At 50.9% G+C, this 16,627-nt stretch overlaps 1 protein-coding gene across 1 annotated transcript; it reads right to left on the reverse strand.

Moving 5' to 3' along the window:
* Positions 1-1,270: 1,270 nt before the first annotated feature.
* Positions 1,271-6,375, reverse strand: Six4 (homeobox protein six4). The gene is made up of 4 exons (XM_076812177.1): positions 5,134-6,375; positions 4,378-4,839; positions 1,786-2,120; positions 1,271-1,709 (listed from the first exon to the last, which is right to left on the reverse strand). Exons 1-4 carry the CDS (start codon positions 5,475-5,477, stop codon positions 1,528-1,530), a joined length of 1,323 nt encoding a protein of 440 aa, XP_076668292.1. The 5' UTR covers positions 5,478-6,375; the 3' UTR covers positions 1,271-1,527.
* Between the last annotated feature and the right edge of the window lie 10,252 nt (positions 6,376-16,627).

The following is a 16,627-nucleotide window of genomic DNA, read 5'->3' on the forward strand; positions in this document are numbered from 1 at the left end:
GTATTTTGCTAGCGGGCAAGTCAGAGCACGATTTCTTAACGCAATCGGTATCGTCTAACGTGGTCCGTGGAACGATGACAAGAACATAATTACGTGTTCCCCAGGTTAGGATCTGGTGCTCTCTATTTTTCGCTTCGGTCGATTACAAGATCGTACCTCTCGGGGTTCGCTTAGATGTGTATGCACGCGTTTAATACGAACTTGTCGAACGACAAGATTCCCAGTTGCGAGCAGTAAAACTGTGCGAAAATGCTCAGAGACAAATCGTACTTTTTATACTCGACGATAGAGGGTGCGCGCGACGCGTTTTCTATTGTCGGTAATGTCGTTCCCTATGGGCGATAATCTTCCGTGGCATCGGAGGCGGTTGATCTAAAATATCGGTCGACGCGATTTATCGTGCGATATAAAATCCAACGTTCCTTGCTCGATGCCGCTGGATCTTATTTATTAAAAATTAACGGTCGCGACGCTCGATATGCTTTTCGCTACTATATACATTACGCGCGCCGTCACGATGCATTTAGCACCAGTTAATCAGAACGAAGAAGGTAATTTTCCGCAAAGCACAAAGTATAGGAGAGTTGGCACATGATTCACGCATCCGTGTTTTATTTCTATACGTCTAACGCGCGTCACATAATATTACAGTTAGTTGTCAAAGCGGTGTACCGTTTACGAGAGATCCTTCGGTTCCTCGTAGGATGCGAGATCGAGTGGTCGAAGACTTACGCTGCTCGATGCGCACGTTTCTACAGTCAAAAATAGATTTTACACCAGAAAATGGACATTTTCCTTCATGTTTTATATACACATCTTCAACGGGTACAAGGATCGTTTCGTTCGCGTGCAAATGTCACCTCGAAACTTTTGTAATATTTCTGTGAAAGAATACTGGGCCCACTATTGCCGCGATACGACTCGGACAGCCTCCTCTCTGGATTAAAGTGAACGTAAAGATCTAAACCGTGGAGCCCCGAAGACGACAAGACGCAACATCTTCTCGACGGCATAGCGCGCTATCGATTGACATGTTTTACACCACGATTACGCGCTCATACGGTATACATACCTACAACGAGGTAGCAGCTGAACACGAACGCGCCATCGCGCAGCCAACGAGCACCTTTACGAACCTTTACGAGGGGTGCGCGTGTGAAACCAGTTCGTGTTCGGAGCTCCTCCCAGAACTTTTACGGTCCAACTTGCCCTTTCATTGGCGACCGTGCGCGCAGTGATGGTTCTTACCAATCAGCATGACCGAGGATCGTCTTGATCGGCATTAGCCGTGGTAAAAATCATTTTAAGGGAAAGTGGTAGCGTCGTGGGCGCAAGTTTCGCTCCTTTCCCACGTACGTCTTACGTCTTAAGCTACGCGAGAGATAGGCGCTGGATTATCGACACGCAACACTGGTTGAGAGTAAAAGAAAGATCGAGTCAAGCGAACGGGTGAACCCGCGCGAAAATGTCATCGGTTTGCTCGTGATGATTCGCGTCGTCCCGATCGGTGGTCTCGTAGTCCGTTGGTCACATCGAGTGCTGAGGGGGCGGCAGCATGATTTCGTAACCGGCAGGCATTCCCTGCTGATGGTGGTGGTGGTGGTGATGATGAGCGCTGGTCATCATCTGATGATGGGTCTGCTGGTAGTACTGGTGGTGCATGCTCGAGTGACTGGAGTAGTACACGGAGCTCTGCTCCACCTCTTTACCTGAAATACAGTAGGTACGCTGGTTACCTCGTTACCTCGTCTCCGTGGTTCGATTCGCGACTGCTGTAGGACTTACCAGTATCGTAAACACCGCGACCGTAGCACAACGCTTTCACGTCGTTCATGGGGCTGAGGCCTCCGTTGTGGGGGTGCGCGGTGTGCGCGGTGTGCACGGAGGACGGGGTGACCGGTGCCGTGTAGCCGTGGTGATGGGAAGCCATGGGACTCATACCCATCGGGCTGCACGGGTTCATGCCAACCGGGGACATGCCCATCGTGGACAACGGGGACATGGCGAGATTCGGACTGTCCGGATCGATGCTCTGCAGCGACTGAATGCTGCCGCCGTTGCTCACCGAGCTACCGATAGCATTGCTCGTGCTGCTCTGGCAGTTTAACGGCAACATGTCCCTGTAACGATAAAACTGTAATTCTCCGATCTGAGGAGGTACGTTCTCTGTTCCACTTGGGCAAGTGGCGGGTTACGTTGCTACTCGAGGTTGAAAATCGACGCGACACACTCGTGGAGGAGGGTGTCGCATAGTTCTCGGTCGAAGTCGGGGACAGAGGCGTAAATAACGCACGTGTATGGCCGCAGCTCGTGTCGTTAAGAAAAATTGCCTAAGGCCGGTCGTAAATCTCTGTCCGTTCCGTAGAGAGTCAGGGAAGGAAAAGTCGAGGAAAAGGTTCCGACCGAGGAGCACATGGGAGGCTTCTCATTGTCTTACGAACAAACTGGGAAAAAACCTGTGACCCTTGGCTCGGGAACGACCGGACGATTAAGGGGTCACGCATACACGCGCCCACCTATGCACGTTCCGAGAACTCTGTCGTCGAAACGGCTGCAAGGAAGCCGACCAAACGAAAAAGGTCGAGGAAAGAAGGCCACCTTATTCGCGTCCTGTTTCATGCCCGCTGGAAACAAACGGTTCGGTCGTTTGCCCGCGCTCCTGCGCCCCTTTGCTCCTTTTCTTTCCTGCCTCTCTTTTCCATTTCGCACTCCCCGGATAAAGATGGAAAGGCACGAGTAGCCGTACGCGTACGCGACACGCACGTGCATACCTACATGGTGGTCCATGTGCAGTCGGCTCCGCCCCTGACCACGGCTTGGCGCTATTCCGTCCCTACGACCTTCTCTCGCAGCCACCGGGGCACGCGTTTTTATGATCACTCTTCAAGGTCTAAAGTCGGAGGCACACGGTTTCTGTCGGCTCGCCGCCGCCGCGGAAGGTACCTTCCGTGGCAATTCGCGTTGCCGTGCGAGTCGATTTGTCGGAAGGTAAGGGTTGAACGTTGTCGCAACGGAACGCGCCCCTACTTACACGGGCGGGCGCGGGCAAAAATTAGGAAAACTGTGGTTAAATAGCTCGTGGCAGAGCAGGACGTGCGCCAAGATAAATCGAGGCAGCGTGGCATAGGGCCGGTCGTGGCCTTTATGTAGTAAACTATTGGTAGTGCGAACAGCTCAATGGTGAAACGGGAGATGTAACCGAAGCTGCGTCATAAAACGGTAATGGGGCGTCGCGTTTCCTTTTCCTAGAGCCTCTGCTCGAGGGAGGACGTTAAGGGCGGGAAGAAGGTAGCCGTCCGTACGAACTTCAGCTCCTTTGCCATCGCAGCAGAATTTTTCGCTCCGTCGCGACGCATCGCGTTCTTACGAGCAGCTCAAACTCTAAAACTCTTCATCTCGGCTCGGCCACGATCTATCGACAGACGTCGCGAGAGATTATCGGCCGATACTTAGGTACCCTACTCGTTAAGGCGTCAGCGAGCGGTCGAGAGTCGAAAACAGACCGTGACCGAGGCACGTCGTAGCCATAACAATGCTGCGCTCCTTCTCCTCTCTGCCCTTTCTTTCTGCACGCGCACGCCGTGCCTCCGCTTGTGAAAATTTTCCGTAAATGCGGCCGAGCAGGATAACACCGTCGATGCTTTCCAACGTTTCACGATCTCTAATCAATAGACGGAAGAGTTCGTTACGCGCGGTAGGCTTCGTAGATACTATGATCGAAAGGATCAAGTGGACAAGACTAAATAATCTTATCGCGATTCGCCGCCGCTCGGCCGTGTTGTATCAATAAACGGCTGAACACGCGTTCGGCATTATCTAAGCGCGACTTCGTCACCTTTTATTGTCTGCGTCTCATTAATCCGCCGCCCAGGCCCGAGTCCGAGCCCGAGGCTATCGAAGGGTTTACAAATACCGGCGCAGCAATCGCGGGTTCATAGCAGGTTCTAGATTTACGGGAGTCGCAAGATTACGTCGCCGTGCTCGTCGGTTCGCGGGAATTCGATAAGCTGAAAGATCTGGAGAGGGAGAAGAAGGGGGCGCTTGGAGGAGATGCTTGGAAAGCCCGACGATCACCAGGGTCTTCCCGGCTCGTAGAGAGTGATTTACCGTCTCCGAGGTACCCGCTGCGCCTCTCGAAAAAGGACGCACGGTCCAGTACACATGTCGAAACACTTGTTGCTCGGTGGAAAATTCGAGACCCCCCGTTGACACACGTGCCCTCCATGTACGAAACTCCGCCACGGGATGCGTGGTGCTCTAACCCTGAACCCCGACCGCGAGCACCACCTCGGCCCTGCCACTTTGACACGGGACTCGAGTTTTCCTCCGGCAATTTTCTACGCGAGAAATAAAGCACTTAAAGCGCAATAGACTCACGTTCTCGTTTGCGGGGTGCGGTCTCTCTGGCGGCGATTCTTGAACCAATTTGACACCTGGGTGAGAGTCAGGCTGGTCTTTTTGGCGAGATTCTTCTTCTCGTCGGGCGTCGGGTACCTGTTCCTCGTGTAGCACTCCTTCAGCGCGTTCCTCGATCGTTCCTTGAAGCAGTACACGGTTTCCTCGCCGTCCCAAATGGTCTTGGGCAAGGGGTACTTTTTCCGGAGCCGATACTTGTCCACGGCACCGAGGGGACGGCCGCGGATCTTCTCCGCCTCGCGGTAGTGCGACTTGAACCACATCTGCTGAAGCTCCGGGTGGCGACGCGGCGAAAACGGATGGCTCTCCAAGATCGAGTAAAGCTCGTGATAAGCGCCCCGATGGAAAGCTACCGCTGCCCTCGCCATCAGCACGCTTTCGCTGCCGCGGAGCAGCTCACCCGGTGGCAGGGACCAGAGAAACCTGGTCGAAACGTTTATTGCGTTAGCTTCCGAGCAACTTGCAACTTTTGCTTCCGACATCGCATGCATAGCTATGTATTACGTAGTGGTATATGTGTGCACGATTACACTCGTAGGTATCTATAGCCGCGTTTCACGAATTATTGTCGTTAGCCGTTGATCGGCTGCTTCGACGCGTCGTCGGCCGATTGCTTCGAAACGAATGATCTCGCTGCGTCGGCGTCGCGTCGCGTCGCGTCGTCCGACGTTCGCGGACCCCCGAATCGGTAGGAAAGAAACAAAGAGCAGGGCTTACCTCGTGAGGTTCTCGATATCCTGACTCTGCGATAACGCCTCGCACATGCAAGATATATGCTCCGGCGTAAAGTCACTGCTTGTACTTTCCAGAGAAAGTCCTACGACGTTTCCAATGTTCGCGGACGCGTTGGTGGAGCTGCACCTGATCAGCTCTTGGGGGTACTGGGGGCTTCCGTTCGACGAGGCCGTTAGATTTTGCGGATGAGAATGATGGGTCAATGGAAGCCCAGGCATGGACGAATTATTATTGTACTGTCCGGCCGATGCGTTCCGATGCACGGCGCCCATCTGGCTGTTGCAGTCGCTGTTCGGCGATGACAGTTGTTCCGAGCTGTCAGACATTCTTGATCGAATCTGCGCCACTCGTGGATCAATCGAGGCACATGTCTTCGTCGGCCCTTCCTTTCGGTCGCGGTTAACGTTAACTACAGCCGCGAACGGTGCGATAAGCTTTTAGGTTCTCACCCGTCGCGTCGGATGCCTCGGTGTTCGCGTCAGCTTTTACGTTATCGATCAAGGAGTAGGTACCAGCGATTCCAGTCCGAGCAATGCGTGTCTACGGACCGGCCGGATGAATAACTCGTAACCAAAGTAAGCATCCGCTGCGCGAACAATCCACACCACTCGATGGTTGTTTAATCGGCCGCCTTTCATTCATGTCCTCGTTATCTGAGTTTCCATTCATAAATCTTTACAGCGACGCTTTCGTGGTATGCGCCCTCCCAGAAGCTGTGTCGAGTTCTCAACACTGTACACCGTTTTCCTCCAGCGTCCGTTGACTGTATCCTCGAAACGATATGCACCTATTAACACTTCACGGCTCGCAGTTGATTCTACGTCGGAGGAAATTTAGCGACGATCGTTGTTGCGTCCACCATCACTCGCGGAGTCCTCTCGTCTACACTGTACACTCGTAATCGACGACCCACTGGGATCCAGGATAATTTTGGGGGCAGAAAGATTGTAAGGATTGGATCTGCATACAAGCTTCGGTCACTTCGGTTCGGATACGCGATCCCTGAGCGAGCGAGCCCGGGTCACCGCGTTAGTACGATAGAAAAATATCGCGACGGTAACGCGATTCCGCTGCTACTGCTTCTTCGGGCGACGATGGTAGTGGTGCCGCTGGCACTGCCGATTATTTCGCACCGATGCCGATGCCGATGTCGATGTCGATGTCGTTGGTGGAGGACGAAGTTGACAAGGTTGACGATGGTGGTGGTGGTGGTGGTGGTGTTCTCTCTTCCTCTTCTCTTGAACCTCTTTTTTCGACGAGCGCTCGCGCGGAGGGGAGTGGAGCGCGGCTCGGTCGGAAACGTTCCACTGTTTCCATTGGCGACTGGGCTGCGCGCGAGCTCGCCCCATTGGTCGAGCTCGAGGGCGGTGCGAGCTTTCTACCCCCGGCAGAAGCCACCCCATTCACCGCTCGCTACGCGACGGCTCTGCCAGCTTCCTCTCGTCGGTGGATGCTCACCTGCCGACCTCCTCGAGCAGTTCGAGAAACGATTACCCGAATCTCTCTGTAGCCCCCCAGTCGCACGGTTGATTTTTTCGCGACTCTACCTCGTCAAATGGGAAATTTGAATGAATCTCGTCGCGGGTGACTTTTCGCTGGGAATCAGAGCCGGGACGGGTTTACAGCCAGAAATATGTTAATTCCCTAGTCCCTCTGTTCTGCATCGTCAAGACGCACGTATTACATTATCGTACGATTGCGTGTGGTCGAACGAATTCAGTACGCGAGTCTACGGCTGCCCGAGAATATAGGTGGTGACCATCAAACACCGGAAACGAAACGCGTCAACGTTACCGTACACCGTGTTGTGATTCTAAGCGGTGCTATCACGCCTCGCGTTCGACTAATTTCATAACAACCGACAACAATCCCTCGCCTTGTCCGCCGTTCTTTATCTCGAGCTTCGTACGCTTCCTTCTCTTTTCGTTGGAAACGCAAGTACCTACTTAAGTAGTCGCTCAGGCGCAAATTATACGAGGAACAACGCGTAACGCGAGAGCTGCCAAACTGCGCAGATGCTAGATGGAAAATTTCCAAATACATACGACGTACGTTCGCTCGTCCGCTGCCGAAGGAGAATCGGTAAGGGTGCAACGAGGCGTCGGTTGCTCGGATACCGCACCGCGCCGGCAGGCAGGAAGTCTACATACTGATCGCGTCGATGAAAATAGCGCCAAGTCTGGTAGACCACCGGCGTTACGTAGATCAATGAGCACCGATATCCTGGCAGACGAACGAGCATGTCTTTTAACGGGAACGAAAATCTCAATGTCCGCCACGCCTCGCCAATCCTTTGAATCCGCTCCGCCTTTTCCGACTAATTGCCGACAGTACGTCGCTCCGCGCTGCGCGCTGTCCCACCGACTTTGACTAATTTCAGCCACAGATGCTTCCAGACCGGATCCCAAAGGTTCGTGCGATCATTGCTCTTCTACATACCTACATCGTTTAACCTGTATGCTTCCGTGGAGAGCGACTTAAGTAGGGTAAAACTATACAATACGCTCCAGTTTTAAAGAAAGATCTATAAAACCAATATTTTTTAATAACTGTTTCAATTTTTTGTGTAAACATATTAAGTGTTCATTACTCTTCGCAACTACGTCGGAATTGTGAAGAAAATGTAACAGGAACTAACCGCAAATAAACATTTTCCTGAACCTTACGTGGGGCGTTTCGTAACACAGTCGTTAGGTAAAACGCCCCACCTATGTGACAAAACCCCCCGACATAAATAAGTAATTACTTTTTATTATTTTTAACAAAATGTTATAGAATATATATTATAAAAGATATTATTAACAGAAATAGAAAAGTAGGTATTGAATAAAATTTTCAAAAAATTTCCTTTTTTTCAAGCATCAATTTTCTTTTCTTTTTAGACTTTCCTCTTTGTAGATGCTTTCATAGCGTCCTTGAAGGTATGCATATTGTAAATTCTGCTTCTTTCATTAACTCCGGTTGTTTTATTTTTTACCTTCTCCATCGCTTCATTAAGATCATTTTCGGACCTTAATGCCCGTAATGTACTCCTTACATATTTACGTGACATTTCTGTTATCAACGAAAAAAAAAAAGAAATACGTTATTCGTAAACAATATGATTTTGAGGTGTATTGTAAATTCTGGAGTACAAAACGTCCCGGCTTAAATTTAGCAACAACGTTGGGAAAAAGAAGGTTTGGGCAATAGCGATTTAAATAGGTTAGTTTGTCCACTTTCGAAACATATTTGTGAATTTATCGCAAAAACAATAGGGTAAGTGTGGGTATTACTGCGGACTTTTAAGATAGGTTAACTTTAGAACGTTCCCCTCTGCTCACTCCTTCTTCTTTTAAAAGAAAGTTGGAACCTTAATAATTCTATAAAAAAAATGTAAGGACGCGGTAATAGACACAGTTAATTAAAAATACAGAGATTTAAACGTCAATGCCATTGCAGGAGATGTTAGGCAAAATACTAGTATAACAAAGCCTATTGACTTTTTTATTTTTTTATTCTTTTTTCTACTTTTATCTTTTCTTGGTATCTTTACAGAGTTGTAACTATCACTCACCCACCGCGGCTCACTTTGGAGGTTAGATTGACGTACGATCTGAAAAATGGTTAGGTTACGGAGTCCCCAGTCCGCAGTAATACACGCGCATGGTGTAAAGTACTGCACCTCATACTGCGGCAGGAAATAAAAATTAAAACCAAAATGTGGACGACTGATTTACTGTTTTTCTGAAAAAAATATTTCTGTGCGTAAAACAATGGTGGGGCATTTTGTTATATGGGGCGTATTACCTAGTTTTACCCTATGCAAATATCGCTGCTCTCCCCAATTTTAGACATTACGGTTCCGATTGCGACAAAAATATCTGCGATTTCACAGCTAAAACGTTCAGGTAGCACCGCCGCTATACAGCCAACCAAATCTCGTGGCGCGATACGATTTGCCATAGGAGCAGGGGGGAAGAGAGGTTTTTTCCGTGAAATAGGAAAATTACTCTAATTTGGAGAACCTCGCGGCTTCTAGGTAGAACGATGACATCGGACAGAGGCAAGACCCGATGATAGAGGGGCGGCGCCGCGCTTTGCGATGGCGTCTCCTTCGATTTGGTGTCAGATTTCCTCCGAGCCGCCATTTTCCCCGCTTCCTCTCTACCTCTCCCTCTCCCTCTCATCCTCCCTCTCACCCTCCCGCCGCCGCTCCCCGCCGCCCCACTAGCTCCTCTAGCCACCCTTTCGCACCCCCTCGCGCTTCTCCCATAGAATAAGGACGCCCTTCCTTATCAAAACGAACCCAAGACTGCCGCGTCGACCACTTTCTTCATCTTCTTCTACTCCTTCTTCTTCTCCTCCTTCTTCTTCTTCTTCCCTCCGCTCTTGTCACTCACGCGCCTCTCCCAATCTCGTTCGCTTCAAAAGGATTACCGGGAAATTCGTTGCCCATTAAAAGTGTACTCTGGTCGCTAGGTCGTTTCGATCGCACGGAAGAAATTGCCAAGGGCCGAGTGGTGGAGTAATTGTCACCGTGGGGCCCGGAGCGAAAACGGCGCAGCTCTGGAGCAGAGTGGCCGGAAACTGCGAAAGGAACTCGATGGAAGGCGCGAACAAACGAGGCTTTCGTTCTCGATCGGAGGACAACGGGAGCCCTTTGCCGTCGCCGGTGAAAAATTCAGCCGTTTGTACCTGGACGGGCGAAGGTATTCCTGGCGCGGCGCGTTTAGTAGGTGCCAAGAGGCCGAGGCAGGGGCGCGAAGAACTCGCGAGGAGGGGCTCGGGGAAAGAGGCGGTGGCCAGAGGAGGAAAGCGACAGAGCGAAGCAAAGCGGAACAGAGCGGAGCATAACACCGGCACCAGCAACACTACCAGAGCACCACCAGCGTCGTATTTCGCTGTACTGCGTTTAATTGCATTCCAAAATGGCTCTGTGCAAAATCGACCCGACGATCCTCCCGTCGGGTCCTTGTTCAGCCCCTTCAAGTCCGCCGGCAAACGGGCTAGCATCTTCACCGGCGTTAATTCGGATAAATTAAACTGGACTGCTCCCCGTAGATTTCAACGCGGCAGCGAGGTGGCGTTTCTCTGGCATCCCTCTCCTAGCTTCTAGCCCGTCCACGCTTTCAACTATCTACGGTTTCAGCTAAAGCGGCAAGCCTGGACAAAGAGCACACAGAGAGTGGTTCGTAATGACGCGTTCGCGAACCGAGCGAATTTACCGTGGCAAAGGGAGACTCGACCCGACAAATGCATCGCGTCGCTAACAAACTGCTGTTAGACTATACAAGCGCCTGCTATCATCAGATTGGCGCGCGTGAAAAAAAACACTCGAATCTCGCCGTTCACGCGAAACTTCAACGACGCGTCCTGGCCACTGCAGGGTACATAGGTATACCTACTGATAATCGCCAACCACTTTAGTAACGGCTTGACGAATTAACGTGCGAGAAATCCATGAAACTTGGAAAGTAGACGGGAACGCCCGTCGTGATCGAGGGTGCAACGAATTTCTATTGAATCGGCGCGACCGGTATCGGTGCCGATCGAATCGAGCAACAGGAACGGTCAGGTGTATCTCGTATTTCCATGTAAACGGTGTCGATGTGCTTGCACATAGGTGCACGGTTATATCTATAAAATTCATACGGAGGAACAATAAGCGGGGCTTGTTCGGCCTGCGGGGATCGAAAGGACAGCCGGTCGTATTGGTGGCCGACATTGGACACCGACTGGTCGAGATAGGGACTATCTTGGTGCCCGCGTAACGTGTACGCTCCGCCGCGGCCGCGCCGCTAGAATCGTCGACAATCGGTTCGGTTTATTTTTAGAAGCCGACATTCTTGGTGCACGCAGGTGAACAGGCTCGTCCCAAGTTTCAGGTTAACCGAAGCTCCACTGCTCGAGCGTTACCGTCGTCGCGCGGAAGCTATCCCTCTCATTAATTCTTTCGAATTTTCGGCGATCGCGATTCGGCCGAGGGGATCCCAATTTCCAACAAGGGCCGGAGAATTAGGTTGTTCCCGAAGATGGGAACGATCTCGAAGGCGAAGGGAGGACAATACGCAAGATTCGCTCGATCCCCTCGCGACAATGAGATCGCGTTGGCGCGGGCGGGAGGATTAGGCGACGTAATCCGTCGGTTATTTCCCCATTAAGAGGGCCGATGGGAAGATCGGCGCGGGAGATTCTGGCGGTGGAAAAGGCGAACAGGCGTGAACACAGGTAGCCGGTGGTCGGGACCTTTCTAATGCCCCGAAATATGCTCTTTATGTGTCACTGGCCACTTTCTGCCACGGTTCCGTGTCAGCGGTCCTGCGTGCTCATCCGAAAACACGATCTTCCCGCGAGCTTTACGATCATCTTGGATTACTTGCAGCGAGTTCGCGTAAAATCTTCATCGATCCGAGGGTTGTTCCCTTTGAAGGAACCGCGATTTAACTTTCGTTAATTATTATGGTCTCTCTAACGCAATAGACCAGCCGCCTCACGACTGTAGTTTACGGGGGAAAGTGTAGCGTGTAGGATGTCGTAATAGGTCGGAATCGTCGATTACACGGTTAGTTAGACGCGCTCGGTGATTTGAGGGTAGTTGAAACGGTGGACTGTCATCATCCCCGTTGCGACGCGCATCCGCTAAACATGTCGCAGAGTGGCGGGAACCGCGTCTAACAATAACCATTCACAGCGGGTCCATTAAACGGGGGGCCGAGGATGCACCACCCAAGGATCTTGAACAACAATTACGAGCATTTTACGTTCGATAGGCTTTCCAGTGCTATGTATACCTACGTTGACGGGCTAATAAATAACGTCGGTTTTTAGCTCCGCGCGAAGAGGGCCTGTCGTTAAATCGCGGCGATTGGCGGTGGCGAGATTTACGGCCACGGCTAATTATTATCGGCCCGACTCGGCCACACCAGCAGCCCTTAACGACTCCTAAGAGGGCTGGAGAAGATCGCGGTAATGGGAATGCGTCGCCAATTACGCCGATTCAGCCAACACGCTGAGCTGTTGACGCTCAGCGCGCTTATTAGGGTTAGAATTTGCGGTTTTTAATGACGCAACATGCGCTGCGTTTGATTGCCCGATTGTCGCGTTACGCTTCGTGATCGTCGCGAGGGAGACGATAACGATCCGCCAGCTCTCTCCGTTAGTTCTCCGATCGATCGTAATTCATAGCATCCCAATGACACGCTTGTCGCGGCAAGGCCGAGCAATCTGGCGAACAGGTTGCGTTGAATTTTCCTTAGTCTATTTGGTATTTTGATTTTACGGCAGCACGTGTCGCTTCCGTCGAGAGACAGCTCCTAATAATATATGCCACCTCGCACATTCGCCGTTCTCTTATCTGGAAGGTCTGTGTCAGGTGAGTTTTGTGGGAAAAAGGTGGACGCAGGTCTCTCTCTAGAATCGTCTTACGCTGACTCGCAGCATTTATCTGCAGGTAAAGTACGAGCGTTGCACAGTGGCAGAAATGTGCCAGGCCCTACGGACTCGTTCTCACACTCGTTCCGCGTCTTCCGAAGGTAGCTTAGAAAAATCCCCAACTCTTGAAGCCAAAGTTGCTGGAAATCGAAGCAAAGTACACGGATCTTTGTTGGCTGGAATGATAATCGTGTGATAGAATTATCGGCTTTCGTGGCTTTGAAAAGCTTCCACGCGTTGGTGATTCGGAAGACCCGGAAAATGTTTTCCCTCTTTTTTAAATTCACGGTCTCGTTCCGTTTCCTGCGGCCGACCAGACGCACGCACGGGAATCAACAATAAAGGCTTGACGCCATAGAGGTATTGCCACTGTTATACCGACAATATGTTCCGGATCCTTAATAACGACGACAGCGAGCGGTATTAAGAGGTATTACAAAGCGGCGACACTTGAATGCGTGTCGAGGAGGGTTCTCCACTCTTGAAAAGAGCATCTGAACACAGAGAACCCTGTTGCCCCCTCGATGTTATTATGAACTCCCTCCCATTCACGCCACGTTCCTGTCTCTCCCCGTCTCTCCCCCTCTCTCTCTCTCTTGGTCCTTTTCCCGACTCGATACGGTTCCTCTGTTGCACCCTCGTCGGCGCTCGTGCTCGCACCGACAGCCACATGGTGCGCGTACACAACTCCCTGCATACTTCCGATTCGATCGGCTGCTAAGCCGGTAACATGCGAATTCTAGGGGGCCATTTCCCCCGATTACCTTGCCTTTCATCTTCTTTCGCGAAATCACCTGATTCCATTCGCGTGCACGCCACCTTCGTCCGACGAAAAAATCCAAGAGCAGCCATCTCGGGCAGTTTCGCACGTATCTACTACTTGGAACTCTAAACATTTAGCTCATTCTCAGCTGCTTTTCGTAATTCGCCAGTCGTTACAAGCTAACGTAACTCACCTCGGCGACACCAGTAAAAAATGCGAAACGAGGGGAAAGTTTGGAAGGTGTCGCGTTACGTCATTGTGTCCGTGAGGCCGGAGCAGTGGAGTACCCCAATAGGGGGCAGATAGGCGCGCCTATTGCCTACGTAGGCGATGCTAGAGTCTAGCGCGTCCCGAGCCCTCGAACATGTTTCCTGCCTGCACGAGTGTACGTACGCGTATCATCGTTCCCCTCTTCGATCGAGGGTGGCTTTGAAACGATGAAATTGTTCATACCGCAACCAAGATTTATTTAATTAGAGGCTGCGCCCTCGCTTCGCGATCTTGATTTATTTTCATCACGCGCAAATCTTTCACTTCCCTGGATTCGTACCTACTGACGATCTGACTACTTAGGCATAAGACTAAGGTGTCCAGTTGTATATGGTTCGTCGCGTGTTTTCACGCCATTTTTTTTTCCAGCCCGGCGTGTCTGTAACTGGAGATGGCGAAGAATAAATTCGATCTGTTTGTACGGAATCGCCTGGAAGCTCTTGAAACGTGGTATGCAGATACTCGCGCAACATTCGGCTAGCAAATACACGCATACCCGACTCGCTCGTCGGCGGTCTACAAGTAAGAAGATGACGTATTCGGACGAAAGCTAAACGCTGTTACGACGATTCTTCCCGCTGACCGTGCAGACGCCTCAAGGCCGCGCCGCTTCTTTATCGGCTTATCGCGACCAACTTGGCCAGACTACCTTCTGCGCTGTGGGAATTGAGTAATTATCGCGTCACACCTCCTAGAATTGTATTTATAGCGGCTCCATGAAGCGCCTCCCCAGCGGATCCACGTGCACCGTTGATTAGAAACCGAGATGCGCTCGGGGATCCAGTCAACGATCTCCTCGAATATCCTACAGGAAACGCAGCTCGTTCTAAACTTTCGTACACTTCCTCGTTGCTTGCGCAACAGATTACGTATCGAGTCGAAACGGATCGATTTGGAGTAAATGGCTTGAAATTTTTACGCAAGCTCGGCCACCCCGCCGCGCCACCCACTCGAGTCGCAAACACTCGAAAACCACTGGCTTGTCAAAATATAGCTGCAATTCATTACCCTCCGGATCCACGAAGGTATAGGATCCAGGTAGGCAGTCGATGCGCCCGCCTTTTGTCCGAACTAAATGGATTCCCGGCGAGCGCTGCCAACCAATGCTTTCTCTCACTCAGCAAGCCGTGAAGCACGCTTTAAAGAGGAAAAGGCACACCACAAGCCCCGCGTGTATTACGCCGCGGCTTTTTCAGCGACAGCTTCGATTAATTAAACGCGTCCATTCGTAATTATAAGGAATCCATTATCGGCTGTGCGCAGTGAAAGCAAAGTGGTAGGTACTGTGGCGAAGAGCGAGACTAGATTCCGCGATTTATTAAGCGGACCCTTACAGCCACAGCGCCGTCACGCATCACATAACTTATGGCTGAACAGCGATGCAAGCGATACAGAGAATAGCCGTATATAACGAAGGTTATGGTGTTACCGGTGGATGGTGGAGTGGCACGGTGTCCAGTGACTCCCATGTCGGCTTGTTATCCGGACCGCCCCATCGTTATCTGCAATTACCCGAAAACAGCCCCTAGTTTATAAATTATAGACCATCCCCAATCCCTATCCTCACCACCCCTTCGCCTCCCTCCTTCACCCGTTCAAACCTGCGTACTGCCTTCAGCCTCCGTCAGGATTACATCTGTCATCAAACGCACCCAATTACGTTCAATTATCTTACCAACGACCCCGTCCACCCTGATCACTCCTACCTACCTCGCCACGTTGTCGTCCTCGTCATCGGGTTGCGTCATTGACGGGAGAAAATTCATTTGCCTTCGATAGCCAGCGATGCGCCCCGGCATTTTTCCTCAGGAGCAATTGGCGCGTTTACCGGCAAATAAGAAAGCGCGCCACGTAAGATCCGAGATTAAGAGATGTAATCCTTGGGTAGCGACGATTCTGTCGACTGCTAGTACTACCCGCACCTAGAGGGTAGGGATGCCCGTCGACGACAATGCGATCGGCCTGCCCCGGACTATTGTCGCTGAGATTTCAATGGACATTGCGACAATGAACTATTGACAACTGTGCGTCGAGTTACGTAAAGGGCGGAGGGTTCCCTTCGACGGGCATAAGCCTGCTTGACTGTACTTTTCACGCCCTTTTCCACGGGCCTCGGGCAAATTATTATGTCGCATCACCCTTCATCGCGATCGCAAATAGACATCTGCTATTACAGATAGGTACCGAGCTATCCGTGGAAACTTCGCGCGATCGCTGCCAATGGCGCCGATAATTAATAACCGCGTCCGGCCCCTGTGGAACTCGGTGAACGAGAAATCATTTGCCAACGAAACAACTTGTATAACAGCCTTTATTTTATCGATATGATACAATTTTAATGGATGCGTGTCATGCCGCTGCATCACGCAGTACCTACATAGGTATGTATGCATCCGCGATCCAACCTTCCGCGCTGTTACTCGCCACGACGCGTTACAGTAGTTATTACGAGGCTTTACGTTGCAGAAATAGGTGGTAAATGTTTACTTTAGGGGAGGCATCGCCCATTTCAATGACGTTGACATATGTTGGCAAGGTCATCATTTTTGAACATTTCCCTCTAAACTTTTTGGCGCTCGGCTTTGGTTTACAAGAAATTCGCAAAAAACTTTACTTAACATTAGAAATACCGGCGATTAGGGTACCGGGGCTAGGTTAGCGCGGGAGGCGCGCGTCCGCTTGCGGGCGCGTAAAGGATTTAGCGTCAATATCGCTACTGTTGTCAAAAAGTTTAGAGGGAAATGTTGTTCAGAATGATGACCTTGACAACATATGTCAAGGCCAAGGTTATCGGAGATGCCTCCCCTAAAATAAACATTTACCAAATAGGTCAAGCGATGCGATTGATAATTCCACTCTGATCAAACTTCCAACAAAATTCTCGCGACTCGGCGGTTTTTTTTCCTTACCACTAGGGCTGGCACTGTTTGTCGAATTTTTCGGTATTCGAATATTCGAATACTTCTGTTGCTCAATTATTTAGCGAATATAATTCGAATATCCAAGTATTCGAATACTAAATATTCGAAT

Source organism: Andrena cerasifolii, chromosome 5, assembly GCF_050908995.1.
Source record: "Andrena cerasifolii isolate SP2316 chromosome 5, iyAndCera1_principal, whole genome shotgun sequence".
Taxonomy (NCBI): Eukaryota; Metazoa; Arthropoda; class Insecta; order Hymenoptera; family Andrenidae; genus Andrena; species Andrena cerasifolii.